Source organism: Diadema antillarum, unplaced genomic scaffold (genome assembly GCF_040938485.1).
Source record: "Diadema antillarum isolate AM-2024a unplaced genomic scaffold, OU_Dant_1.0 seq00000810_RagTag, whole genome shotgun sequence".
NCBI lineage: Eukaryota > Metazoa > Echinodermata > Echinoidea > Diadematoida > Diadematidae > Diadema > Diadema antillarum.
In genome coordinates this window covers 294,147-312,456 of record NW_027271690.1, presented here as the reverse complement: position 1 = coordinate 312,456, position 18,310 = coordinate 294,147, and the positions used below count along the sequence as shown (strand labels likewise).

At 37.1% G+C, this 18,310-nt stretch overlaps 2 protein-coding genes across 2 annotated transcripts; both read right to left on the bottom strand.

Annotated features, from left to right (window-relative positions):
• Positions 1 to 4,642: 4,642 nt before the first annotated feature.
• Positions 4,643 to 8,844, bottom strand: LOC139739667 (methyltransferase-like protein 27). Its single transcript, XM_071650278.1, has 5 exons — positions 8,740 to 8,844; positions 7,265 to 7,387; positions 5,786 to 5,924; positions 5,310 to 5,402; positions 4,643 to 4,839 (listed from the first exon to the last, which is right to left on the bottom strand). Exons 1-5 carry the CDS (start codon positions 8,842 to 8,844, stop codon positions 4,643 to 4,645), a joined length of 657 nt encoding a protein of 218 aa, XP_071506379.1.
• Positions 8,845 to 12,141: 3,297 nt separating this feature from the next.
• On the bottom strand, positions 12,142 to 17,823 carry LOC139739696 (methyltransferase-like protein 27). The gene is made up of 5 exons (XM_071650306.1): positions 17,716 to 17,823; positions 16,029 to 16,151; positions 15,501 to 15,639; positions 14,476 to 14,568; positions 12,142 to 13,059 (listed from the first exon to the last, which is right to left on the bottom strand). The coding sequence occupies exons 1-5, from the start codon at positions 17,821 to 17,823 to the stop codon at positions 12,869 to 12,871; spliced, it is 654 nt and encodes a 217-aa protein (XP_071506407.1). The 3' UTR covers positions 12,142 to 12,868.
• Positions 17,824 to 18,310: the final 487 nt, after the last annotated feature.

Here is an 18,310-nt window from a genome sequence, read left to right as displayed (position 1 = left end):
ACATGAGGAATGAAGGGAGACTGTTGCCTAATTCTGTTCACTGTTGAAAAGAAGAGATCTAATTTTTGCAGAATTTGATCTGCAGATTTACATCAGATTTACATTAGACGTAGGTTTTTGCGGTCATTTTGTAAGTCAAATTGATATTGCGATCATTCAATTTCAATGTTTTAGTCGTTTGTCGTTCAAATTCATTTTCGATCAGTTGAATGTGTATTCATGTCAATCAATTCGTAGAAAGTACTCCAACTTCGCGAAGCGGTCATTCAATTTCGCGAGAGACGAGGAGGTGATTGCGTAATGCCGCTATTCCAGCATTCAAAAATTCGTTTCGGTGCAATCTTGGTAACACATCGAGCAATCAAATGAGCACGATAGTAATCTGGTCTTATAGCATAATTTTGGACATAATCATGTGTTTTTATCAAATTTAATGTCCATGCTTTCGGCACTCATCGTGAAAATGTCTTTAATGTGTTTTCATTAATCATTTTTGCATAGGAACATTCTTTAATAATTGTTACCACCTATATGAAATCGCTAGCGATCCAGCATTATTATTTTCCCTCATATTACAAGGAATGCTCAATTGCTTTCATTACTGAACACCAGTATGTTTTGATATGACGTGTTTTCCTATGATATACATTACATATATATGTCCTCCGTCTTGTTAGGAAAAGTACATAGGACGTATTTCTTTTCTTTTTCCTCTCTCTCTCTCTCTCTCTCTCTTTCTTTCTTTCATCCTGGAACGGGTACCAAGCACATCCAGGTAATTATTGATTACAATGTTGGTTTAAGAGGAGTTAATCTCAGTAGAATTAGCCGTCTATTTCCTGAGGGGGAGATAGGTCTGGGTATCATGTCTTTAGTTCTCTGGAGTGATAGAGTCAACTGATACGCCTTCCACCTGATGTATGGAATGTGTTCGCAATTCTGTTATGGCTATGTCGGCTTCCTCCGCAGTTGCCCAGTCACTAACCCTTCACTGCTAAATTGAATGAACTTCATACTCCAAAGCTTGAATGCTCACGTGCGAATTAGAATGCTCGAAAAGATGCTCCCTCGCATTCTCACGAATTTAAATGCTTTCGATGGGCATTCTAATTTGAATTATTAAATTCTCTATACATTGTTTGACAGAAGCGCGAAATTGATAATGACAATATCTTCAAGGAATTTGAATGACCTGATTATCAAATCCGACCTGTATGCAATGGTATGTCGCGGAAATATTTTAAACTGTACCCTCGTGCACTGTAAAGCCCATTTTATAGTCTTTCCGATTGCTTCCAACAAATGGAACCGGTACGGCATAATCTTCAAATATAATTGATTTATTATGTTAAATAAGGTAAAGTCATGTAAAGTCGAGTAATTTTTATTTTTATTTCATCAAATTTTGCCAAATTTATTCGCACATCCCAGTGTCTGTACCTGTACGCACCGCTCATGTTTTATGAGAAGGGACGACGAACAGTAATTACCATCATAAAGACACATCTTCCTAAGAGGGTGGCTATACATGTATAGTCATGATGCAGAGACACATGAATCATTGTCTTCCTATCTGTGGGGCAGCTCCAGTTTGGCACATAAGGGCCTACAGTATTTCAAATATTTCACGAGTGGTGGCATTAAACATGGGATCAAAGAGAAACTAGTGTTACTCCATCAATAGTTATTGAACGATTGGGTACAGATACGCCCCTTCTTGCCGCTAATCAAACAGGGCTATACAGTACCATTTTGATTGCGATAATAACCAGCCCGGCGCTGTTCTGAGAGTAGCTGTAGAGGAAAGAAAACACATGGGAGATTACTTCATGTAGGCCTATAAGCCTACTAGAATCGCGATATACACAGTATGATATTCTTGGTACTAGTACAAGTAAAACATGCACCTCCTTGGCAAGACGAAAAAGGAGACGCGTGCAGACTTACCTAAAATAAACGGCGACTCCGAGTAAATTGGTAAAACTACAAGGTCGAGGACTAAAAAGCATACTTCCCCGTGTCCAACGTTGTGCTCGGCCGACGTCACGAATTTCTTTGGCAAGCAGAATGGATAATCGCTTCACTGTGATTCACTGTTTAGGAGATGTGCTGCCCAGTGCGGTATTGCATCCATTCTGGCCTCTTTATAGGGCATAATAGTTTATCATCATGCTCCTCGGAACATAATGAGCTTCACTGAAGCGCGACGTCCCATGCGTATAATCAAAACTAAAATTGGGTGGGAGAAAGCTAAATGATAAGAGGGAGAAACTACATTAAAAGCGGTATATAAATAATTACACATAATATATAATAGATAATAATAACTAGAAAAGCACTCTGAGAGCGCAGACCTCCACCAAGCAGCTACTTTCCACCGATGATCTTGCTCTTCCCAAAGAGATTTTTCTCCTCTCCACCACTCGGGAAAAGTTCTTTAGGCTCTTCCATAGAGATCAGTGATTTCCACCCATATACATGCTGAAAAATCGCCCGATTTCCCAATAAAGAAGCCTTTGTTACGTCATAAACCCTCAGCTGCACGGCGCGCCTCGCCCTATCGAGGTAGAGCACACACTTTAGTGCGCGCATGCAAACCTTAAATACGCGCAGCCTGAACTCCCAAGTTCATTGACCCTACCTGCCAAAATATCAAAAATCCTTCATAAATTCCCCTAAAATTCTCGGATCACTACCAAAAGTTAATCGTTTGGTACTTGTGTCATTCTCAACCTTTCCTGCAAGTTTCATCCCAATCCGTTAACTACTTTTTGAGTTATTTTGCACACGGACAAACTAACGAACTACTAGTAACTAACGAATAAACCAACGGTAACGAAAACATAACCTCCTCCCTTGGCGGAGGTAATAAGCGGTATATAAATAATTACACATAAAATACTACAGCAGGAGAAATGTACGACAACGAAACTGTACTACGAAATAGTGTACGATTTGATATCTTCAGAGGCCATATGGAGATTTTTTAAACACACACAGACACAGACACAGACACACACACACACACACACACACACACACACACACACACACATTTAGATACAACTGCCAAGACTTTTTTAAAATCATTTTCTTACGTCAGCATTTGAACAATTAACGCACAAGGATCGTGCATGAACAAAATCCGCCTTCAAAATCTGCCATGTACATGATGTAAAAATACAAATAATACGAATTATTTGCATCATAAAATCCTGTGGAAGGTTGTGATGTTGATTCTTAAAATTCCGATTTTTTTCTTAATTCTTTTAATGATTCATGTTGTGTTGTTTTTTTAATACAAATACCGGTAAAGAAAACTAGAATTACGACTGGTTTTTCCTTATGATATTCCTTATGATCCTACACACACCAAAATGCAATTTTTGAATGTAAGTTTAGTTCAGCTAAAAATCGGCCGTCTGGAGATATTTTGCCGGAACTTTAACTTCATCATTAAACATGTTCTCAATAGCTATTTCAAACTACGGAATAAAAAAATATCTAGGTCAAATTCAATAAAAACTCTTAAAATCTTCATCCGCCAGTGTCTTCCATCTATATCAAAATACCCTGTTAAGCACAGAATAAATTACTCAAAAGTTTGGAATCAAATTATTTGACTTTATTTACTTTACAATTAATAATATATTCGTAATAATCATACATCATATGACCCTGGTATCCTATGAAATAAACTCTTGGTAAATTCACAAGCATAGTGGGTTTTGTTGGTATATTGTAAAGGGGTCGTCCCCCGCCGAGCTTCACTCGGTTACATTGTTCATAGACATCAATTTGAATCTAAAATGCCTTCTTTCACCACTGACATTTTCTCGTTGAAAGCCCCTACCAATTCATTTCTCTCAATGATATTGTTTTATCATTATTTGGATATCATAAATTGAATTCTTGAAATAAATACATATCTCAAAATGGAGATAATTTTTTTCTTTCATTAATGAAAAGAAAAAACAGAAGAAGCCCTTCGGTTGTTTGTATAATGAATTCGAGTTTTTATATCGCAAGGGGACAATGGGACATGTGAGTGCACGTTGAGTACACGTAGGCTGAAGGTACAGTCCGTATAATAATGAACAAACTTCTTAACGTTATCGATGTACACTTAATTAATCTGCCTTAAACAATAGCAACAACAGCGATCCTGTGCCCAAAGACGAAAAGAAAAACCTCCCTATATATTTAGATATTCAAGAAGAGGTACATGACAATTATTGTATATCTCATTTTGAGACCTGTTGACTTTACAACGATAGAGTTTGTAGGGGTGCTACGAGTAGCTTAATCATCATTTATTTTATACACGTACAACAACTTTGCAGCGCTATCAACAAAATGATTGGAGAGATGTCAAATCATCCATTCTGCATAATACAAAACTTGATATGGAAAACGTGTCAAGAACTATACTAAACTTATACCATCTCCACTTTTCCTCTTCCATTTTGATGAAACTCTGTTCTGCAGCTTGTTTGATTTGACTCTACTCAGTATGGTTGACTCGAATGTGGAATACATTTTATCCATCAGTAAAATTTTCCCGAGTGTTTTCTGGTTACTGTCACCAAGAAGGTAAAATCAAAGGTTTATTACTGATGAGTACACCTTATGTGATATGGCACTACAATACCTTGTATACAAGGGTTATGCCTACTACGTAATTATCACGAGCAGGATCTTTCAAGTACAACGACTCTTCGTGCCGCACTTTCTCAATGAGTCCGTCCTCAACGAGCTTAGCGAGCCCTGGCTTCAGTTTCATGTCACCTGTCTCCCCATCAAAGATGTACTTCCGGGTCGTGATGATGATAAACCCACCTGCAATGGTAAAACATCAGCATTGAGAAAGACCAGCTCCTCAATATTAGAGCTAAGTGGTATAAGACTAAACTTTTGGGCACGGGAGATCGATTTTGAATTTAAGAAGGGTTTCATGGAAACTGAATATTTCAGGTATTTTGCGTACAAAACGGCTTACGACCTACATTAATGGAGAAAAGCAAATGGAGCAAACCTACTGCAGGAAATAAGCTGAGACTGAAATATTTAACAGGGCTCAACGCTGACAGCGGGCTGGTGGTCCTGGGTCACTTTTAAAAGAATATGTCGGTCCACCAAATTTAATTAAAACAAAAACAAAAACAAAAACAAAAAAACAAAACTTCGGTGGCCTGATCATGACGATCGGGTAGCTAAGTTAAGATAAGAAATTGATTGATATGTTTCCTTAATTCCGGATTGCCGGAATATCAAATACAAAGAAATAATAATGGCAATCATTATTTTACCTGACTTGACGAGGCGTATCATTTCTGGAAGGCACTTCTCATTGAGATGTGTTGGAAGAAAAGAACCGCTGCTCATCGCTACATCAAAGTAACCTGTCCAGTCCATGAAAAGGCGTTACAGTGTGAACACGAAATGTCCTGATACATAACGTTAAGAAAGAGGCTTATATCTCCACATAGGCCTACCTATAGGCAAGCGTGTTGGACACAACAATACTTTGACTTAAAATATCTTCCTTCACTAAAACAAACAAACAAACACATGAGCGAAACAGACACAAAGTTCAAGAGAGTACTAAAGAACCCCCGTGGGAGGAGGGGGGGGGGGGTCTTATAGTGGGATGCAGTTAAACCCGTTCCATATTGAATTCTAAAATCCTCACAAAGTTGATACACGTACCACCAGGTTCCCGTAAAGAACAGTTAAAATAAGCAGCATTTCACTTTGATTATCCAGTCAAGTTGGTATCACTTACCATCTGTGAAATTGAGAGAGTTAAGAGGACCAAAGCTGGCTTCTGTTAGGTCACAGTATGTTCCCTTCTTTCGTAGGACATCAAGGAGTCCAGCTGATAGATCTACACCATACAGATTCCTGTAGCCTGCCTTGTGCAGCTGTATATCAAAGGAGAGAAAATGACGATCTGTGAATATCGAGACAAATTGTGCACCATACTGGAAGAGAGACTGTACATGTACGATTGTTTGAGTGTACATTGTTAATTAATGCTAATTAATCTTACAACAAAAAGATATTGCAAGAAATAATCATAAGCTGCAAGTGCTTCGGAAAAAACGGTGTCATAGATTACAGTAGTTGCACAACATAATCGATTCATCCATATCACACTGTCAATCTCTTGAGTCACGGATGGTGGAAACGGTTGGATTGAACACTATGTCACAGGAAATCATTGTGTGGAAAAAAAAAAGAATGGTGAGAGCATGGGAGGTTGTATGGCAAATGATATGATGAGTCTATGTTGTATGAAGATAGTTGCCTTGTGTCGACTCTTGTCTATATGAAATACAATACTATGGCATACGTGACTTACCATTAAAAGAGATGCTCAGTTGTTTATCAAACCGATTACAACTTGTATTCAAATTCATGAAATTCTTACCTTCTTCCATTGCAACTGATTGACAATTTGTCCTACATCGACGTAAATAAGTACAGAATTGATAACTGTTTTAGTAGTAGTCATGATAACAGAAATCATGGGCGTACATACTCGGGAAAGAATCCAGCTCGAGTATGTACGTATTTGTATGTTATGGAAATGCAATGTAAATCTGCACAAAATTTAATGACTATTACACGTGGCGTTCTACAGGAATCATTAAAATTTGGACACACTCTGCTCTTAATTCACATCAACGATTTGCCGTAATCCACAGATTATTTAATTTTCTATTATTTGAGGATGATTTGAGTTTATTTCATTTTTCCGTCTGGAACTAACAATATTGATTTACAGGAGGTTGAAAATAATTTATTTGCTGCTTTGAAATGGTGTAATGCTTAAAAAAAAAATTATAATGTTTAAAGCAAAAACGTAGTTTACAATCGTTAACGTAGGCATGTGGAAGTAAACAAGAATATCATCATACAAACATACATGATAGAATGATAGAACAGGTACATTCTACTTATTTGCTAGGAGATGACATGGACGACAACTTATCATGGCAAAACATTAAGTGTATTATGGTATGCTATTACAGCTTCATGAGAACAATGTAAATCTGTGCACTGCGTATTTTTTGTTAGCTTTCTCCTGATCTTTAAGAACATGTAATTCTTCTGTTGGCTTAATTATATCATGAACTCTCAATCTAGTGGTGGTGTTTTCATTATATAAATCAGAGATTTACTTATGTGGAGAGTTGCATGGTCAGGAAAAGGTAATTAAAACAACCAGTGTGCGTAAAAGTGGGATAAATTTTCATACCCCATCTCCCACAAGTCCGGTGCCACAACCCACGTCGAGTATCCGTGCATCCTGGTTGGGTTCCATCTTGGCTACTACTTCCGCTGTGAAGGCAGATCCTACATAGTCTATAGAGAGTGCAACCTGCATAGGTGAGTTGTGATCCGCAACATAAAAATAAAAAATGAAATTCAAATGAAACGTAATGTACTTAAAAATCATCGCACAGAATACTCCACTTTAAAGAAGAAATTCACTTCAATTTTTTTTTTCAATTTTATTGGACAGAAAAAAATTCCCTGCAGAACAGTGCAAAAATGATCAAAATCGGACAAGATATAAGGCAGTTATGACAATGTTAAAATTTCTAAATTTTCGGAAAACACTTGACCAGTCGTTACGCTAATGATTCAAATCAGCAAGTTCATGATGTCATGCTCTTACAATTTCTTACTCATTTCATACAGAGATGACAAAAATCAATGTATTTCAGCTGTATAAATTCAAAACTTGCCTTATAACCACCCAAAATAAAAAGAGCAAAATAACTCTGATATATTTCGGTAAGGGAATATGCTTTACCTTATTAGCTAATAATAATTTTTTTTTTGAATTTCGTATATTTCATTCATGAAAAATTGTGAGGGTACAGTATGAAATCACCAACTTGCTCATTTCAATATTCATAAGGACTGGTCGGTCAATAGATGCTTTCTGAAAAAAAAATTGTGAAATTTCAAAATGTCTTCCTCATTTCCTATCCGATTTTTGGTCATTTTTTAAACGTTCTGTAGGGATTTTTTCTCATTCAATAGAATTCGGATGGGTTTCCTAATTAAATGTAGGAAAATGACTCACTTTTGGCAATATCAATAGACCTATTTGTAACGCATTATCACATCTTTATCCCCAAAAGGCCTACATAATTGCATATATTCTATATGCAGGTAACATGTACGTAGATTTACTATTTTACTCTGGTTTTGGTGACAAAAACAATGGTCTATGTTTCATGGTGTATTGCTATTATTGGTTAAACTATTTTTAGGCTGTGGAAGACCAAAATTCTGATATTGTGAGTGAGCTATGCTTGCTTGTAAAACATACAAAGATAACACAGACACAATTCTGATAGAACATTTGAACCACTTTTACAATAGGAATGTATATTGTCACATGTGATAGAGCTCAACTTGTGAAGGTGATGCGCGGTGGACTTATCATACAGTACAAATCAAACGCTTTATATATGGTGAAATGCCTGGAAATTGTCGATAGGGCGTGCTTGGCAAAATCTATCGAAACTTGTGTACGCAAGCCCCGGAATCTCTGATCAGAGATTCAGAATTAGGCCTACATAACATGGCATAATTTAAATACATGTAGTGTGCAGACCACTGCAGAACATGGATAAAATGCACTAAAATCTTCCAACTTCTCGTAAAATGTACCCGACATATCATTTGCAAAGAGCCAATGTCCAGCTAGTAGATTACCTCATCATAGTAACAGGCAGACTCATCGTAAAGCTGTTTCACCTCCGTCTGATCCTTCAGCGTATGTACCGTGAGTAATCTCTTCAATTTCCACTCATCAGCCATGGTCAGTCTTTGAAGCTTTTTCTTCTTTTTTTTTTCTGTAGGCCTATGTGCAAACTTATGAAGAATCTCGACTAGGTAAGACGTGCGTGAGGTATAATTATGTACATGAGCCAAGACTGCTGCCCTCACAAACAGACAGGCAAAGTTATAATGCTTAGTGCGAACTTCATGGTTTCTGGCTTCGGGGTAAGGGATTTCGATCATTAGTTCCACGTTTACGACGCTGCAAAATGTATGTTTCGCGTGACTGAGAGTGCCTGACTATGCAAATAAAAATTCTTTTGTACCAAGAGAAGCACTAACATAATACGAAATAGAGACGCACAAAGAGGTTTTTGATGAAACCATTGAATCAATGCAGCCATGTGCAGGTACACTGTGCTCGTTCAAGTCAATGATAATGTTCTCATCAATAGAGCAGCAGACACAAACAAACACACACATAATTATGTAGACACACACACACACACACACACACACGAGTCATACATGTACTATTATGGACAAGTTCAACAATTCTTGCCATATCAGATAGATGCCATTCTTTGAGAAATGGCAGTAGCTGCAGATCATCAAAATATATTGGTGTCTACAAAGTTTTAAGCACAATTAGGTCTTAAAATCTACGCTGGAGCATTTATGTTCTCAAAATTTTGTCTGCGGGGAAATACCGGGGAAATACCTGCAGCTATTTTTCTTTTAATGCATCATGAGCGTCTGAAAAATATTTTGCTGAAGTACACCAAAACTTGGTTTTTATTGAGCAGAGAGATGAAAATGAGCAAACTGGATCCATGACATTCAGGTGCCTGTCATTTTGCTGAAATTGCAACAGAACTTGCTATAACCAATAGAGTTGCTAATTACATGTGTAAAAGTGAAGTTAATCTCATGTTTTGTTGTAATTACCGCAATTTATTTCTTCTTAGGCCTATTTCAGCTTCTCTGACCACGTCTGACTGACACAAGGATTGCTGTAACTGTTATCGAGAGGATGCGTTTGCTTTTCAAGGGAACTGTTGAAAAACTTGGCAATGCTTGAAGTTGTCATTTTCAACCACACACTGCTGGTATATACATGACTAAGGTGTGATTTTGTAATAATTTTGAATTGCAACAACAACAACAACAAAAATCATATTTCTTACATGTCTGAAACTTTTGCAAGATTGCATCTCTACTGATTTTTATTACCGGTGTCAGCTCTTAGCACCGAAATACCTGGCTAACGATAAATTGGGTGCTGATTTACGATACACCGTTATTACAGATATAGCTTTTGATTAGAGCGGTGCTTTCCAGCCCTTATAAATTTGATTCACAATCAATCAAAAGATTGCAACTGATTGACAAATTGCCCTGCATCGACGTATAAGCACTGAATTGATCAGTGTTTTAGTAGTAGCCATGATAAAAATCATGAATTTGAATAATTACGCAGTACCCGCTGCATGCTATCAGGATTAGAACCAACACTTGCTGTCGGGCGAAAGCTCGGTGATCTAGTGGAGATGACGCCTGTCCGGTGGGTGGTCAGGTGGTCGTGGGTTCGAATCCCGCTCGAGTATGTACGCCCATGATTTTTGTATCAATTCAGTGCTTATTTACGTCGATGCAGGGCAAATTGTCAATCAGTTGCAATGAAAGCATCTCGACTGAAGAATTTCATGAATTTGAAAAATAAAAAGATGTTTTGCAAAATAATGTGTCGGTATACAAATCAGACTGACATTATAACGAAAATAAAGCTATCGATCACAGCGTTGTTTTCTTAGCTTTACAATAAACACCAAATTTTGATGATCATTGTGTCAGACGTATATATGAATATATCAAGTCAAAGGTTGTGTAGCACCTAAAAAGGGGTATAGATAATGAATTCAGGTCATTCGTTCTTCAGTCAGATAGGCAAAATCAGGCCGCCAGAATTTTAAAGTCCAACATATTTCCCTTTAAGTGGAGAAAAAATTGCGCTATGATCCGTAAACTGCTTCGAGAGACTAAACCCAGCGTGGAACAATAATTTGTCTTTCTAAATACATTTCAGTTGAGCGTATTTTGTCAAATCAGCCATAATGGTATCCAAAATTGGCCGTCACAATACACTGTTATAGCAGTCTTTACTAAGACATTCCATTTATGTCTCATAGAATGTTTACATCAACCTTTTCAGAACGCGTGGCAGCATCTAATAAGAAATACATGTACATGTATATTGTTGAGGTGCCTTATTCACTCAATTGAAATATTTAATCATGAAAGTACAAAATATTGGTTTTCACACTGGGTTCAATTCCCGGAAATTTGTGGCATTTTAATCCCCTAAAATTATGGTATAGTAATGGTGGAGAAGAGAATTGGACTTCTAACTTTTTGCGAGATACCTAAAAAAACAACACAAAAAAACATTATTTAAAAAAAAAAACACTTATGAAATACACGTAGTAGAGAGCATACCATTTTAAGAGGAATTCAAAATTTATTTGATGAAAATCTGGTTTGGAATGGCTGAGACATCCAAAAACAAAGTAAAAAGTGGGTCCCAAGATCTCTCTATTTTTGATATCTCAGCCATTTCAAAACCAATTTTCATCAAATAAATGATTTTTTAAATGAAATAAATAATTTTTACAAGCTCTTTCACATTGTATAGGAAGTTTCTCATTATCTCACCAAAAATTGATAGAAACCTGAAGTTAGATGTCAACCAATACTACACGATCCCTTTAATCCTAATCACTCTTTCCCCCTTGTAATTCAAGCACGAACCCGGGGGTGGTGCTTTGAAGATAACTGCATGTACTTCTGAAGTCACGCTTGCGTGAATACCGTTGGAGCTCGATTTAACGCAATGGTTGAGAGACAGCACCAGTACCAGCATCAAACTTAATATCACCCAATGTATTGTAATTAACCCCCACCCTCGAACACCTATTATTTAAATCAGATTCAATAAAAGCTAACCAAATATCTACATCCATACGGCAATATGGGCATCTCCAATCCATCATCACAATACCCCACTAAACAAATTAATTTCCACGCAGAATACACAAAATATTGGAATTGATGATTTTATTTTCGTTACAATAATACAATACACTTGTGATTAGTATATCACACGACCCTGCGGTATCCCATAGAATTAATTCTTGGCAATGTCACATGCACATCCTACAGTGGGTTTTGTTGGTACACTGTAGAGGGGGTTTCGACCTCAGAGATTCATTTGGTCACATTGTTTGTGTACATCAATTTGAATCTAAACTGGCGTTTTACACAATACTAATACTCTGCTCGCTGAAGGCCCGTACCAATTCATTTCCCTCCATACTGATGGGATATTATCGTCACCTCGATATCACAAATTAAATTCGTAGTATACACAATTATTTTCATGGTACATGGAAAAATATTTTTTAACATCGAGAGGGGGAAAATCCCTCTGACTTGTTTGCAACATGATTTTTAATTTTGATATCACACGTTGAATTTGGATTCAGCTATAGGGACAGCCGAGTGCACGTTGGCTGAAGGTAATACATTGTAAAGTGTATATGGACAAACTTTGTAACGTCATGTACACTTGTAAAATCTGCATTAATCAACAGCAAGAAGAAATAGCGATCCTGCGCAAAAATTCACTATATAGGTATTCAAGAAGAGGTATATCTCATAATATCACTTCGAGACCTAGCGATTTTACAACGACAAATTCTGCAGGGATGCTACGAGTAGCTAACTCATCACTCATACAGCATTCTCATCAAAATGATTGGAGAAATGTCACATCATTAAGTCTGCATAATCTTGCTGTGGAAAACATGTCATAAACGAAATCTTACATTATCTTCATTTTTCTTCTTCCATTTTGTTGAAAGTCTCACTGATCTGCTTGTTTGATTTGATGCTACTCTTTAAGGTCGACTCGAATTTCGTGAGTGTTTTAGCTCTGGCCGCACTGTCACCAAGAAACTAAAATAAAAGGTTTATTAACGATGAGTAAATCTACTGAGATATGGCACTACACTACCCTGTATATAAGGGTTATGCCGACCACGTGATCATCACCATCTTTCTCGTACAACGACTCTTCGTGCCGCACTTTCTCAATGAGTCCGTCCTCAACGAGCTTAGCGAGCCCTGGCTTCAGTTTCATGTCACCCGTCTCCCCATCAAAGATGTACTTCCGGGTCGTGATGATGATGAACCCACCTGTAACGATAAAACATCAGCACTAAGCCAGGCCATCATCACAACAGGAGACGCCTATACTTACAAGCATCATTCTTTATTGTTGGTTTTGTCCAGTGGCGTATCTAGGGAAAACGGCGCCCGGGGCAAGCGCGAAAATTGCGGCCCTAATTTCTGAAAAGTGTTCAACCCCAACCCCATCCCGGTAGGGACTTTAAAAAAAGTCCACATGATATCCTTTTTCAAGCACTTAAAAGGGGTCTTTTGAGGGTGATTTAAATGTAATAAATTTTGATAAATTTTGGCGAGCGAGCGCAGCGAGCGAGCCGAAAATTTTTGTATTTCAGCTTACAAAACATGAAATTCTTGTCATTTTTTTGCTTATTAAATCTTACAATTCTAATCAAGATTATTATAGTGACGGCCTTATAGATAGCGATTTATACCAACAAACTGAGGACTTGAAAAAATACTCTAAATCAATACGAGCGAGTGAGCCGAAATTTGTATATTTCCGTGTCATCATTACGTTTTGTTCTTATCTTGTTTGATTTGGGGTTTTTTGCGCCCTCCCCCCCCCCCCCCCATGTTCGAAACCGTTGGCGCCCTCTTTTGATCCAATCGGCGATCGCTTCAGAACGAAAGAAATTGCAGCCGCTGCTCCGTGTAACATTGGATTCTTGTGTAAACACAGTAACAATAAGTCATTGTCATTTTGTCCGCGTCATCATCATGTTTTGTTTATAATCATGTTTGATTTGGTTTACTGCCCCCCCCCCCCCCCCCCCCCCCCCCCCCGGTCCGGGCGAGGGTTTTTTTTTTTTTTTTTCTTCTTCTTCTTCTTCTTCTTCTTGTTTGTTTGTTTGTTTTTTTCGTTTTTTTCGTTTTTGGCGCCCACAAGGAAGTGGCGCCCGGGGCACGTGCCCCCTTGCTGCCCCCCCCCCCCCCCCCAGATACGCCACTGGTTATATTTCACACTCTCATTTGAAATGGATCTAGCCTTGGTTCCGTCGTGTACTTAAAAATAGCCTTGAGTTTTCTAGCGTGATCTTATATCATTACATTTACTTTTGTAGCTTTACATTTCTATATTTTCAATCGTTATCTGTTGATTTGTATATCATTTTTGTCCAGTGTCCCGGTCATTTTATGATATTTACTGGTATTTATTTACTGGTATTTTGTGGTTGTTGTGAAATATGAGAAATAAGTTCAATTCAATAATTGAATATTAAAGTTAGGAAGTACAGTTTACGACTACACTTTGGGGTACAGTCGTACAGGAGATGAATTTCAATTCTGATAAGGGTTGGTTAATTAATTTTCAGCCATGATAATTATACAGAATGATGTACATACAGCCATGAGCAAACCAACTGAGACAAACCAACAGACAAGGGGCTGAGACTGAGATGTAAAATAATGATAATCACTTACCTGACTTGACGAGTCGTATCATTTCTGGAAGGCACTTCTCATTAAGATGTGTTGGAAGAAAAGAGCCGCAGCTCATTGCTACATCAAAGTAACCTGTTCATAAGGTAACAAACAATGTTAACAAGAAATACATGTATATTTTAGGCTTTATTGCCAAAGTTTTATAATGGTTTTCTGTGGTACAACTGACCTACACAAATGCATCAAATGTGATAACTCGAACATATTTTGAATCACTTCTCCCAATGGTAAACAGTACCTTTGTTCTAGGCTACACTTAAAGGGATAGTGGTATATGTATAAAGTTTTGGTTAAGACCTGGCTTTCATAGGTTTCTAACTTTTTTTTTAATGAGATAATGAGAAACCTCCCATGAAATATGAAAGAGCATGTAATTCCAAGAGAAATCCAACGTTTATTTGATAAAAATTGGTTGTGAAATGACTGAGATATTACCACCACCAAAAAAAAAAACCAAACAAACAAACCAAGAAAAAAGATCCTAAGAAAACGTGAATGGGACCCGTCTTTCATTAGCATCGCTTTGTTTCACGTTGTTTTGGGGATATCTCAGCCACTTTCTACTCTCTAAAAAAAATCGAGTGAAAATATTCACTCTTAAAGGCGAGAATACAAAAAAGAGTGAATTTTGAGTGAAAATGTTCATTTTCACTCGTTTTGGAGTGATCTCAGGGATCACTCCTAAATCTTCGAGTGATCCCTGAGGTCACGCCAAAATGAGTGAAAATGAACATTTTCACTCAAAATTCACTCCAATTTCACTCTAAATTCACTCTTTTTTGTATTCACTCCTTCAAGAGTGAATATTTTCACTCGATTTTTTAGAGAGTAACCGACTTTCCTCGAATTCAACTTCAATTCCTCTTCGAAATGTATATGCTATGTAACATGTCATGAGCAGAGGCTTCTTTTCAAAAAGTTAAAAGCTCAATCTTCATATCCACCAACATTTGTTATACAGTACCATCCCTTTAACTTCGATTCTGATCACTTGGATAACTTACCATCTGTAAAATTAAGAGAGTTGAGGGGACCAAAGCTGGCTTCTGCTAGGTTACAGTACGTTCCCTTCTTTCGGAGGACATCAAGGCTTTCACTTGATAGATCTACACCATACATATTCCTGTAGCCTGCCTTGTGCAGCTGTATATCAAAGGAGAGAAAGGGAAGATCTGTAAATATTGAGGCAATTTGTGGACGTAATATTATGTGCTGTGCAAGTGTTCGAGTTCACATACAATAAAGTTATTATTAGTTAATGTCTCACTTTTACACAAAATGGACTTAATACGTTTCATAAGAAGATATAAAGCTATACACTCTGTAAAACTTTTTTTTTGTAATTATTTTCTGCTGACCTTCAAGAAACTGTGATTGTTCCGCTTTCTCAATTTCGTTATTTTTTTTATCCATTCATTCTTGGTGCAGTGCTTCGATCAAATAAGTCGAAAATTTAATGATACAGACAGGTGTATGGCCATGAAAAGATAATTGATATTACCCATGTGAGTAAAACGGGTAAATTTTCATACCCCATCTCCCACAAGTCCGGTGCCACAGCCTACGTCGAGTATCCGTGCATCCTGGTTGGGTTCCATCTTGGCTACAACTTCTGCTGTGAAGGCAGGTCCCACATAGTGCAGGGAGAGTACGTGCTGCACAAGCGAGTTGAGATCCACAACGTGTGAAAAAATAAAAGTGAAATTCAAATGAAACGAAATGCATTGAAAATCAACGAACAGAATACAGTATTTCACTTCAAATATACGGAAAATGACTCATTTTTGGTAATCTATAATATCTCTTTTTTATTCAAATGTTTGAATGAATTCTCCTAATCTGCATAATTTATGCAGGTAACAAATACGTAATTTATCACTATACTCGGATTTGGTGGCAGGAAACCGCACAATTAATAGTCTATGTTTGATGGTGATGTATTCATGTCATTGCATATTTTTAGACTGGAAGACCGAACTTGTAATTCTGTGAGCTATACTTTTCCGTCAAACTCAATGAAAATGATATATCAAGCAAGCATGGACACAATTTAGGTATTTCAACCACTTTTACAATGGGTAATGTCTCAAGGCATAATAGCAAGAGTTGTAAGGGTGACACGCACCGGCTTAATCATTAAAAACAAACACTTTTTGAGGTGTAGTGAAATGCCTGGAAATTATTGATATTTGGCAAAATCTTGATATCGCAACTCGTAAATTTCCACCAGCAAGCACTGGATTCTCTGATAAGTGAGGCACACATTGCATACTTAAAAGTGAAATCAAATCCAAATACATAACGATTGTATACATGTAGATTGAGTGAATGCAGAAATATCAGTAGGCCCTACACATTCATGTAAGTTCCAGAAAAATTAGACAATCCGTTCAAAAGATGATTATGAATTTTTATAGTTTCGGTGCCGCCATCGCTGGATGAGAAGACTACTGCAGTTCGTGATATATATTGATCACGAGAAATAAATATTGATATAAAAAAAAATGATATAAATATCAAGAGAATTCCACATTCTTATGAACAGTTCACATTCTCTTGACTGTACTGATATTATGATAAGGGTAATATTATTCCCCCTGCTTTCTGAATTGTCATGAATATGCATTTGTACAAGGTAGGTGTGGCCGGTTCGGCCCACGTTGGGGAAAACTTGGATCGAGACTGGGATGATGGCGCTTGGGGCGAGGGAAGAATAAAGATTTCTTGTTACTTGAAGTCTATCATGGTGGTGGTGATTTGTTTCGTTGTCAGAATGTGTGACATGTTGTATTGCCACCAGTATTCCCCTCCCTTCCGTAAAAGAATGAGGTAGGTCAAGAGTGTGTTTTTTTTTAATTTGTTATGCAAGAAAATCTAAAATATGTTGAACTTTCTTCATAAGTTTCCATAATCATGTGACACTACGAACAGAAGCAGTCTACTCATCCAGCAACGGATTGTCTGATTTCCATCAATATTTCCCTGATGTGTTCTATTACTGTAACATTGCTGTTCATTCCCCTTCAAGTAGTGCGCAGAACTTGAAATATATATATATATATATATATATATATATATATATATATATATATATAAGTTAACGAATCAGTAGAAGAAGAACGCCGTAAAAAAATAACAATATGAAAACCTTCCACTACCAATAAAATATTCATAACATTTCATTTCTAAAAACCCATATCAAGCTATATAGTCGATTACCTCGTCATAGTAACTGGCAAATTCATCGTACACCTGCTTCACTTCGGCCTGATCCTTCATCGTGTGAAGCGCCCTCACTTTCCTCACTTTCCACTCTTCGTCAGCCATGGTCAGACTTTGATGCTTTGTCTCTGTAAATTCATAAAGTTTCTCGACTCAGTGAGATGTACATGAGGAATGAAGCTAGACCGCTGACGATTCCTGTCGACAGGTAAAAAAAAAGACCAAGATTCACATTGCACAATTAATGAATAACGATAGTGAGATTTACAACATTTGTTTTACGAAGTTAGGTTTTTTTTTTTTTTTTTTTTTGAATGGCTGGTTTCATATTTCAAAATTGAAGCATTTCACAGCAAAATGTTCTTCTTGCTAAGTTTAAGCCTCCTAGGCATCTACAGGAAATATCTATCCCACCACCATCTCGGAAAATAACGAAATGTACCATTAGTTTAACAAATGCTTTTTCCGTGGCATGATGCAAACATGTTTTACCATATAGTTTAGCATGTACGAGAACTCAAAAAGAGCATTTAGTTGCTTTTAATAAAAGATTGATAAAAAAAAAAAGGAAAAGAAAGATTTCTGATAATGT